The following is a 9,992-nucleotide window of genomic DNA, read 5'->3' as shown; positions in this document are numbered from 1 at the left end:
ATCAGCCCCGGCCCCGGCCCGCTGCCCCTCGGCCTGCGACAGCCTGCCGCGCTCCAGGGCCCGGGCGGGGGGACCGGCGGCCGCCACCGCCGCCGCTCCTAACGGGCACCAGTGCCGCAAACCACACCGCACCCGCGACACTGTCGCAAACACCGCCGTAAAGGCGGCGGGGAGGGGGCGTGGCTCTCCAGTGCATAAATTAGCATATTTAATATGGGCTGAGCCACCGCCCCCGMGGGCCAGTTTGAGGGGGGCAGAGGGGCGCTGCGAGCCCCCGAGCGGGCGGAGGAGCGGGGAGCGCGCGGGGGAGGAGGCGCGGGAGGCAGCGGGGCGGGGGCCGCGGTAGGTTCCCGGCTCGCCGTGACCTCGGGGCGGGGGGCGCGGCGGGGCGGGGGGCGCGTGGGACGTATTCCCCGATCCTTCCGGTTCATTGTAAATGATGAATGGGAGCGTCACGCGCATGCGTGAGATGTGCCGACCTGGTTACGACGGGGCACAATCCCATCTGAGCGGCCGGGGGAGCGCGCGCGCGGCGTTGTCACTATGACGTCGCGGTGGCGTCATGTTCCTGGGAAAAGGGGAAATAACTGAATGAGGAGAGGGCGGCAGCAGCGTTTCCCGCGCGAAGAGTAGGGGGGGGGCGGGGACGGGGGCAGCGCGCGCAGCCCGGCGCGGCCCTGCGCCCCCCCCCGGCGCTGTTCCCATCCTGCCGCTAACTTCTGCGCCGCTTCCCGTTCGGGGCTATTTCAGGCGCTTTGGAAACTCACGGGCCACATCCGGCTGCGAAGCGGCTGTTCCCGGCCTGCCGCGACAGCGTCACGGCCCCTGGGGCAGCCCAGCTTTCGCTCCCCAGAAGCGCAGCAAGGTTCAGCCCTGGYAGGTCCCCCCCAACCCCTTGCACCCCCACGGTCAGCATGAAGCACCGCCGGGGCCGTGCTGGGCTCCCCGTGCTCATGCGGACGAGTACTGGCTCCCCCCGGGGGCTGAGACTTGGGGCCTTGCACCTAAAGAAACGCTTCAGCCCTTAACCGGCGTGGTCTGTTAAGTGGCTTTTGCCTGCAAAATAATGCTTGGTGCTGTGCTAAAGAAAAGCATTCCTCTGTGCCAGGCGAGGTGGTACCAGGCTTCGTCTCGCACATTTCTGGCTGCCCTTACGCTGCCAGCACAACAGCCTTCCTGCGCTGGCCGCTGGTGACGCGGGGAGGGCGACTTGTCACMGCATCACCCTGCGCAGCGGTGCGCCGCGACGAGCCAGTGCAGGGGTGGATGCGGACTGGGCTCAGCTGCCTCCTGCGCCTCTTGTTTTTCCATAAGAAGCAACAATGTATTTTTTGGTGCTCCCCCAAAACACTGCCAGGCCCCCCCAACCCTCCCCCCATAAGCATTCACAGCTGAAACTGGCTGAGAAATCTTCCATTTAATTATTTTTTTACATAAAACTGTCCATCCTCCACCCTTCCGGGTGTGTAGGAAGCCTGAGAACGTCTGGAGAAGATTACATACAAAAATACTATGTACAGTGCAGGGCAGCGGGAGGGAGCCGGGCAGCGCGGGGGACGAGCCCGCGGCCCAGCGCCGCCCCCCGCCTCCACGGCGCGGCTCTGCTTTCCGCACAAACCCGGAGCTCTGGAGCAGTTCCCTTGCCCGGAGCCGCCCCGGGGGGGAGCCCAGAGACATCTTGAGAAGGAAAAAAAAAGAAAAAGAACAAAAGAAAAAGAAAAACCAACCAAACAACCAGCTCCGAGTTAAAAATCCCACCTAAACGAACCCARACTGCACCTTAGAGACGAACTGCTGACTCCCGGCTGCCCTCGGGGCTGCAGGGCAGCTCAGCTCCCGGGGCTGCTGAGCCSTTCGCGGGTGGCCGGGCCCGGAGAGCCCCTCGTGGTCCTGCGCAGACCCTCACACCAGCTCGTCCAGGAGGGTCCCGCCGCCCGCGCGGGGCTCCGCGCCGCCCGCCACGGCCTTGTTGCACATGGGGCAGACGCAGCGAACCTCCAGCCACTTCACCAGGCACCTGCAGCGGGCAAGGGCGGAGGTAGGGAAGGCTGGAGGGCGCCGAGCAGCCCCCCCCGGCTCCCCCCCCGGCCGCACTCACTTTCGGTGGAAGGCGTGCTGGCACGGCAGCACGCCCAGCTCCTCTCGCGCTCTGAAGTCCTCCAGGCACACAGCACAGGTCTGCTGCGGAGGCGACGCCACGGCAGTGAGGGGGGCTGCCGCCGGCACGCAGCACCCACGCGCCGCCCTCCCGCGTTGCTCCCAGCCCCGCTCCAGGGTGTCTCCAGGTGGGCGTTCGACCCAGTTCCCAAACCGCCTGCAGGAAGGGTGCCCCCCCCCCCCCCCCCCCGCTTGGCCACGTTCCCCATCCCGCGCGCCGGCCTGGCCTCGCTCTGCTCGTGAGCTGTGCCCGTCCCTGTGAGGCGGCAGAGAGGTCGCCCCCCGGCAGCCGCCCCCGCAAGCCCGAGCGCCCCGGCGGCTCTGGACGCCACGAGCTGCCCCGCTCACCCCGTGCATGTTCAGCTTCCTGGCGTCAGCTTTCAACACCACCTGCGCAGGAAAAGGAGGCGGCACGCTGAAACCCAGCGCGGCCAGAGCAGTCCCGGCGGCTGTTTTAATTGAGTGAGTGCTTAACACAAGCCCAGACCTGCAGCCCAGGGGGTCCCGCGTGCCCTCAGCACCCCAGCGGCAGCCTCAGCCCCGCGGGGAGCAGCCCCTGCCCCGCTGCTGCCAGCCCTGGCCCTGGCYGRGCCTCCTGAGAGCCCCCAGCTCAGCCTTGAATCCCAGCRGACGTGTTCAGGAGCCAACCGTAAACTTTACCTCCTTGTATCCGAATCTTTCGCTCTGAGCCTGATGCCGTAGTTTGCTAGTGAGGGAGAGAAAAAGCACGTGGTGAGGTCCAGCGGGTCCTCCGGGGAGCTGCTGCGTTGGTAACAGTCGCTTCTGGACAGCCAAGCCAGACAGATTCACGCCGCAGAGCCAACACACACCGGCGCCCCGGCCGTGGCTCTGCCTGGGGCTGCTACGGCCCCGGCGGGCGCCCGCCGCGCCGCGCAGCGCCCCGCGGGAACCAGCGGCCGAGAAGCTCCCCGGCCGCAGCCCCCATCGTTTCGCTTGGGACGCCCGTAGGGGTCCAGGGAGCGCCGTGTTTCCAGCGCCCGCCGGCCGGCAGCTCCCAGCCAGCCGCCACAGCCTGGAGCCGAGCCGAGGGCGCTGGGGAAAAGCGTCCTGCAGGAAAATCCACCAAGACGCTAACGCTGCGGGAAGGATGCTGCCCACGGGYCTTCGCTTCTGCTGCTGGGGCGCAATGCGCTTCCACTTGGACGTGTGCCGGGACTTCCCAAAAACGCCTCTTGGCTAGGAGGTGCCTTTCYGTTTGTTTTACAGAGCTGCTGCAGCAGTTTATGTCAGTATAACCCAAGGGCTGGCCCGGGACCGCAGCAGGGGACAGCACGGGTGCAGGAGCTGTGGTGCAGCACGRGCTCTTGCTGGCCCCAGAAGGTCCYCAGGGTCAGGCCTGTTTCGCTCCCTGCTGCCTGCAAAAGCCCTTTGCAGACGCGCACGGGGCAATGGCAGAGCTGCGGTGTCCCGGAGCGAAGGGCTGAGCTCCTCGGGCCCCGCAGGAAAAGCCAGCTGCTGCCTCAACTCCGAGTTTAAAAATAGCCCTCTGTGCAGGGGGAGCGCGATGCAAAGACACATCCTCTCCAGCGCAGCACAGCCCCGGCGCCTGCCCACACAAAGCCGCCGGGAGAACGGGAGCCCCTTCCTGCCGCTTCCTGCCCTGCTCCGGCATGGCCGCGCRGCTCTGGGGCTCCTGCCCGGAGCGCCTGAGCCCCCTCCTTGGGGCAGCGGCGTGGATGCTCCTGGCGAACCCTTCCCCGTGCTTTGGGGGAAACAAGGAGGCACCAGCAAGGGCTGGGGGGGGGCCTGGCGTCCCAGGCAGTACCGTGGGTGCTATCGGTGCGCCGGGGGCAGCTGCAGCCCCGGCACCGCAGACGCCCCGGGGAGCGCTAGGGGACGGGGATGCTACTCGGTCCCCATCACAGGTCAGTGCCGATGCTGTGTCCAGCAGCTCCAACGGGGACCAGGCAGCAAAAACTCGTTGAAGGTAAAATGGAAACTGCTGCTCAGTGCCAGCCCTTGGCATTTAACGGCGCGGAGGAACACAGCGCCGCAGGTCCGCCACGTAACCGTTCTGAGCCGCTGGCGGAGTGCCGCCCAGCACCGGCACGCCTCGCACCGCCGCGGCGCCGGCAAGGGTCACCCCGCAAGCCCCACGTGGCTCAAGGGGGGSCAACAGGACTTAGCAACACAGAGGGAGATTAAAAGGTTGTAATTCGCTTAATAAAAATAATCRTTACCAAGATCTAGGTGGAGGTGACAAGAGGCCTTGGGGAGACTGCTAGTGGCAGCTAGAAACAGCCTCTGGTCCCTTGGTGCCGTCTGTGTGGTGCTCAGAGCTCCCTGTGTGCCCGGTGCTGTGCCCGGGGCCACTCTGCCACCGGTGTCCCTGGGTGCAGCCCGCTGGGACCGCCCAAAGGCGCCTCCATGCCACCAGTGGGACCAGGACTTCTGGCAAGGACATCTCACCCGAACCACCAACCTGCCCAAGGCACCAGGAAGGGAATCAGCATCCTCTCTCCAGGCTGTGAGTACTGGCACCGTGGGCTGTCACCTCGCTCGGTACGAGTCTTGTTTTCTTCYAGCCAAATCTCAGCCAGCTGGCCGGAGAGCGACGTCCCCAGGCCACGCGCATCCCCATGGCACGGAGCCACCTTCCCAAGCAGGCCCCAGCTCACCTGATGAAATAGCAGCAGAAGATGAGGCTGAGCACAAAGACGAAGATGCCAGTGCCAAAAATGACCATGTAGATGTTCAGCGGCAGGTCCTGGAAAGTGATGGGAGGCATCGCGCACGATTTATTGGTATAAACCAGCCCCAGACTGCAGAAGCACCCTTTGCAGGGGGAAGAGAGAGAAAAATCAGTATTTAGAATGAAAGAGGGGAAAAAGAGGGGAAGAATGGAAGAAGATTAAGACTCACCCTCTGTGACGCCATACAAATATCCAAGATAACCCTCTGTATTCGGTGTGGAGCACAGAGACAGCGACGTGGGCTGACAAGTGCCAGAGCCTTGGGCCAGCACAAGCTGTGTCCCTCTGAGCCCAGGACCCAGGGCTGCACAAGGGCAGCTCGTTAGCGTGCTCCGCAGGCTCTCGTTAGCCTCTGGAGACCCCGCAGGCAGCTCCGCGGGTCGCACAGAGGGGCTGCAAACGCTAAACCCCTGCTCTGATTTCCTGCGGCAGCAGCCCCAGCCGATGGCAGCCTCCACGGAGCAGCCGCTCCGTGCCCGAGCCCCATCCCCGGAGCCGCCGCGGCCCCCGGGAGCAAGCCTGCCTGCTCCATCCCCTGCATTGCCCAGCGAATTGCCACCCAGAGTGGCTGCAGATTTACTGTGAAAGCAGAGAGAGAACCCGGGCTGATTACTAAGCCCCCTCTGGAGCCTGCAAAGCGGGCAGAAAACATACAACCAAGACATCATCCTGTGGCCTGTAAATTGAAGATCTCTCCAGGAGCAGCAGCAGCCCCTTAGAGCAAGACAGCACCAGCGCTGACACCAGCCACTGCTGCGTTACCGCAACGGCTAAACCATCCTGCAGCAGCACAAACGTTCCCAGGCCGAATCCAGGCACCCGAAGAAGAGGCGGCCCCAAGCACTCAGCTCCATCGGAGCACAGAGAAGTCAAAAGGGGATTTATGCAAAGATGGGGGCGGGGGAAAGCTTGAAAAATGAGAACAGCTTGTCACTGCTTCACAGGAGCAGCAAGTGACCGGGTCCTTCTCAGCTCCAGGAGAAGCGATGGGTCCGCRCGTCCCAGCGCTGGAGCGCCGCAGCCCTCCCAGCAAATCCCCCCCTGGAGCAAAGATGCGGCCTCTGGCAGCCGCCCGACACAAGCTGCTGCCTCGGCTGCTGCCTTCCCCTCTGAGTCTGACACTGGTGGAATATGGAGGAGGGTGTTACAAAAAACCCAGGAACAGCAAGAAAAGATGAGAAAGGTTCACACCTAGCAAAGAAGCAAAAACACAAGGGAAAACACCAAACCCACGGCAAACTGCCTCTTCTGGGAGTTGCTGCAGTGTCAAATTCTAGCACAAAAAAAGCACGTTTTTTGGGGTCTCAGAATCATGCTGACCCCACAAAACCAGAAGCTTGGATCTCACGTTAGATCTCGCTCACACAGGACTTCAAGGAGAGCAGCCTCCGAAGGGAGATCCCATCTGTGCTCTGGAGAGCATCTGCCCTCACCCTTCCTGCTCCAGCACCCTCTGTTCCTGCTCTGCAGAATCTCATTAAAAAGCTCCTAAAGAAACACTTATGGTTTTAATTACAGCCCRTTAAAATCCTCTTCCTGCCTCGCATCAGAGGATGAAGTTTGCTTTCCACCACCAGAGGCAGAAAGCGAATGGATGGCAGGGCCAAACTCTGCACARGCTGTGAAAGCCCGAGGTTTCGTCTGCCTGGTTTCCTCCCCGTTGCAGACGAGGAGAAAACCTCTGGTCCAGTAACAGTGTCTACAATGTGCTAGAAGACCAAGCAAGGGAGTATCTGTTTGTAGCGTCCAAATTCCCTGCATTCCTCCTGCTCTTCCAGCTTCCTGCTCTCAAGTCTACCAGGTGCAGGAAAAGTTGTGGGTTTTTTTCCCATTTCCCTGCTGGAAATGACTGAGAAATGCTCACAATATATATATATATAAATTAAATCAACTGTTAAAAAAAAAAAAAAAACACTGAACAACTAAGTGAGATAATGATCGTATCCATGGTGGCCTCCCATGGGACACGGCYGCGCAGCAGCTGTTGACGGATACAGGAAGGCTCATTTGAAGTCAGCCAAAAAGAGAGTAGTGGATCGTGGTAACAATAATGGGACAAATGCGTAGGAGCCTGGATAAAAACAATAAAGCTTCCTAAGAGCATCTGAGGACTAAGAGCTACTGCAAGAATCTGCTGAAAAGCACCAGCTGTCGGCCCCCGTGCCACCGGAGCAGGGAGGAGAGGAACCGCCCCAAACCCGGTTGTAACCCCATCGYAGGGGCAGCGCAGCGGTGTCCTGGCGAGGGGCCCCCGGGCTCCGTGACCCTGGAAAGCAGTGCCTAGGAGGCAGGCTCTGCACTGAGGCAGTTTAATACCTTTTCTCTGATATCTGCTTGCAGGAGACTTTTGAAACAGCATTCAGACGCCCGGCGCAGCACCGTGGCGAAACCTTTCTGCCCCCGAGCCGCTGTGCAGGGGCTCTGCCCTCGGAGCCCCRCTCCGGCCAGCCCCGTCCCGAGGACGGGAACTCGCTCCCGACACCGCAGGTTGCTCGCTGAGGACTGCTCCGTGCTCCAGGAGCAAATTCCCCACAGCTGGCAACAGCTGTGTGTAAGATACTCATCAGCATTTTAAATCACTGCTCCACACTGGCACAGCTGGCTCAGCTGCGCTGGCGAGAGCTTGCACGGCTACAGAGGGATGGGCCAGCAAACCAGCATTAGCAGTAGGGCAAAACTGGAGGTGGAAGAGAAGCTGTAACTTACAGCCCTGTACCGAAGGAAGCAGGGAAGAGCTGGACTAACGTGTTCCCGCCAGCCGCCACACAGCTGGCGAGGCTAATTTTAGAGTCACCAGCTTAGCAAGGCTCGTTCTTGCTAAATAGGCTCTAAAGAATTCATGAGTTCCCATCAGAAATGCCAAAAAGCAAGCGCAGCGCCAGGAAAAGTGTCCTTTCTGAGTCAGAGGGGCAGGACAAGGTCCTGCTAGGACCAGCCCCMGCGCAGTGAGTCTGAGCGAGGCAGGGCAGGTGCCACCTCGAACCCAGCTCGCCCATACCCCCAACCTGCCCAGAAAACGACCTTCTCCCCCCTCCTCCACCACACACAGAGTTTACCGAGTCAGCGAGTTAGCTTTGCTGCGGTTTTGATTAGTGAAAACCCTTTTGTCTGACAAAGACATTCTTATTTTTGCTTGAAAAGGAGCAGATCAAACTTATTTTTACCAGCGCTAAGATACAGGCCTGCTAGGCACCAAAACCAAACCAAAGAACCCACTTTCAATCTACTCAGGGCCAGTTTTGCACTCGAAACCAGAAGTCTCGAGAGCAGTATGCTGGAACCACTATTTAGCCAAGAAAAGACAGAGAGCTCCCAGGACACCTACGAAAGTATCTACAGACACACACTGACCTGCTGGGCCCTTCCCAGCCCAAGAGCGGTACTCAGAAAGGTGCTTATTTTGCAGCCACGTGGGTTTTTTTTCAGGCAAAACACAGAAATGCCCCTCGCAAGCCCGACCAGCAGAGGTGCAGCTTGACCTGCCGGGGCTGTAGGTTGGCACCTCCTCCTCCCTCCCACGTGGCTCCTTGGCAGATCCGAGCTGGCCTAAACCGTCCTTCCGCAAGGCGAGGTACAAACACCCAGGCAGGCTTCAAGTCAGCGCGGGAGCTCCCCGCGGCCCCTGGGAAACGGCAAGGTGCGCGCGCGGCTTTGCCCAGCCGGCCCAGGACCCGCTCGCTTGGCCCTCCGCTGGGGAAGGCTCTCCCGGCCTCGTTTAGCCCAGCTGGGGTTCAAAGGCACGTCGGGGCTTGTCCCGTTGCGCCCCACACGCTCCCGATGCTCGGGGAGCACTGACACATCCCGAGGTCCCGCGCAAGACCCCAGCTCCGCACCGCTGCGGATGGGCGCAGCGTTACGTTAAGTCAGGGCAGACCCAAGTCTCTCCCTGTACTGCGCAGGCACGGGGTTTTTGCTGAGCAGAGCTTCTCCCTCACCCCAGTTCTTGTTCAATAAAACAAATGGAAAACTCAGCAGGTCATTAGATAAAGCCTTTCTTTCTACTCCCACACAAAAGCTGTGGGGTTTGCATTGGAAAATTGAAAGCAGCATCCATACAATTTTTGCTGTGATACWGGAACAGGCTTGCTGCAAAAGTCATCCCTAAGCCAAGCAGTTTACAGTGGGGGATAACCACTTCCACTCCAAATAAAGTTACCTGGCTCATGCTTGGTGACTAGAGAGYCCACCAAACTACAGCTGGAACAACAGGAAGAAGTGTGGGGCACTGAATCTCTGCAAAAGAGGAGCTGAAATTCCAAGTTCTGTACCAGCACAGAGTATGCTTCTGTTAAGAAATTTTGAATACTCCTATTTACATTGAAAACTTGATTTGTTTACTAGGTCTTGGATTTGTTTACACCAACGGCCTCCGTGCTGCAGAAGCTTCAACAGTTTGTGGATAACTAATTTTTCCGGACTTCACTGATTTAAATGCTTGCAAGGCCAGGGCTTAAAGCCAAACTACAAGTCAGATCCCTAYGGCTAGTCTCCTAAACCCACTCTTTGGTCTCTGAACAAGAGTGAGCTCTGTTCTCAGTGCTTCCCAGAACCCGCACCCTGGAAGCTAGAGAGCGCTGTGGTTGCTCAGAGCCTCTAAAAGTGAAGTCTCTGTTATTAAGGAGGTTTCTTTTATTCGGCCAAGTTTGCATTTTCTGCTGTGATGCATTTACATGTACCCTGTTCAAAGGAAATCCATGCACTCACCCCCAGCTAACTGCCCACAGGACCGACGGCTTCTCATCTCCCAGCCTGCACAACACACGAGGCGTGTGTTACAGGAGAGGAAGCCACTGGTTGCATTATATTCAGCTTCAAAGGCTGTAACTCCTTCGTAAATTAAAATAATCCAGCCTTTATTGCTCAGGCACGGCTTTGATGGTGGAACTCCCAGCACAGCTTCCCAACTACTTAGTCATAAAAACAAAACACTTTTTGTTTAACTAGAAACCCCTCACACGTGCAAACCCAGCTCCACCTTCACGTGCACCGCTTACAGCCGATGCCACAGAGAGGAGCCAAGGCCTTGCCGGGCTCCCGTAACACGCCGCGCATCCCCTCCGCAGCCCACGGGAAGGGGGGATCCGTCGCAGGGAAGGAAAGCGCGGCGAACTCGCCGCCGGG

The 9,992-nt window shown here is 59.9% G+C and overlaps 1 protein-coding gene and 1 non-coding gene across 3 annotated transcripts; one reads left to right on the top strand and one right to left on the bottom strand.

Annotated features, from left to right (window-relative positions):
• The first annotated feature begins 416 nt into the window (after positions 1-416).
• On the top strand, positions 417-511 carry LOC146596274 (small nucleolar RNA U13). Its single transcript, XR_014895776.1, has one exon. It is a non-coding gene; the product is annotated as a small nucleolar RNA U13 (small nucleolar RNA).
• Positions 512-1,402: 891 nt separating this feature from the next.
• Positions 1,403-9,923, bottom strand: RNF122 (ring finger protein 122). 2 transcript variants are annotated; one of them, XM_085304196.1, is made up of 6 exons: positions 5,041-9,923; positions 4,797-4,953; positions 2,818-2,863; positions 2,506-2,547; positions 2,099-2,178; positions 1,403-2,017 (listed from the first exon to the last, which is right to left on the bottom strand). In XM_085304196.1, exons 1-6 carry the CDS (start codon positions 5,537-5,539, stop codon positions 1,903-1,905), a joined length of 939 nt encoding a protein of 312 aa, XP_085160322.1. In that variant the 5' UTR covers positions 5,540-9,923; the 3' UTR covers positions 1,403-1,902. The 2 variants fall into 2 exon arrangements, with proteins under 2 accessions (XP_085160322.1, XP_085160321.1); XM_085304195.1 differs by having other exon boundaries at positions 2,099-2,181; positions 5,041-9,922.
• Between the last annotated feature and the right edge of the window lie 69 nt (positions 9,924-9,992).

The sequence above is a fragment of the Rhea americana genome, unplaced genomic scaffold, assembly GCF_003343005.1.
Source record: "Rhea americana isolate MKP2758 unplaced genomic scaffold, rheAme1 scaffold_204, whole genome shotgun sequence".
Classification (NCBI taxonomy): Eukaryota; Metazoa; Chordata; class Aves; order Rheiformes; family Rheidae; genus Rhea; species Rhea americana.
The sequence above is the reverse complement of the archived record's forward strand: the minus strand, read 5'-3'. Positions and strand labels throughout refer to the sequence as shown.

Bases quoted from the DNA above. Each gene is read 5' to 3' on its own strand.
- RNF122 (XM_085304195.1), bottom strand. From the start codon at position 5,539: ATGATGTCTTGGTTGTATGTTTTCTGCCCGCTTTGCAGGCTCCAGAGG. The intron at 4,954-5,040 runs GTGAGTCTTAAT...CCCCCTGCAAAG, and splicing joins TTTGTATGGCGTCACAGAGG to GGTGCTTCTGCAGTCTGGGG. The intron at 2,548-2,817 runs GTAAAGTTTACG...TTTCCTGCGCAG, and splicing joins AAAGATTCGGATACAAGGAG to GTGGTGTTGAAAGCTGACGC.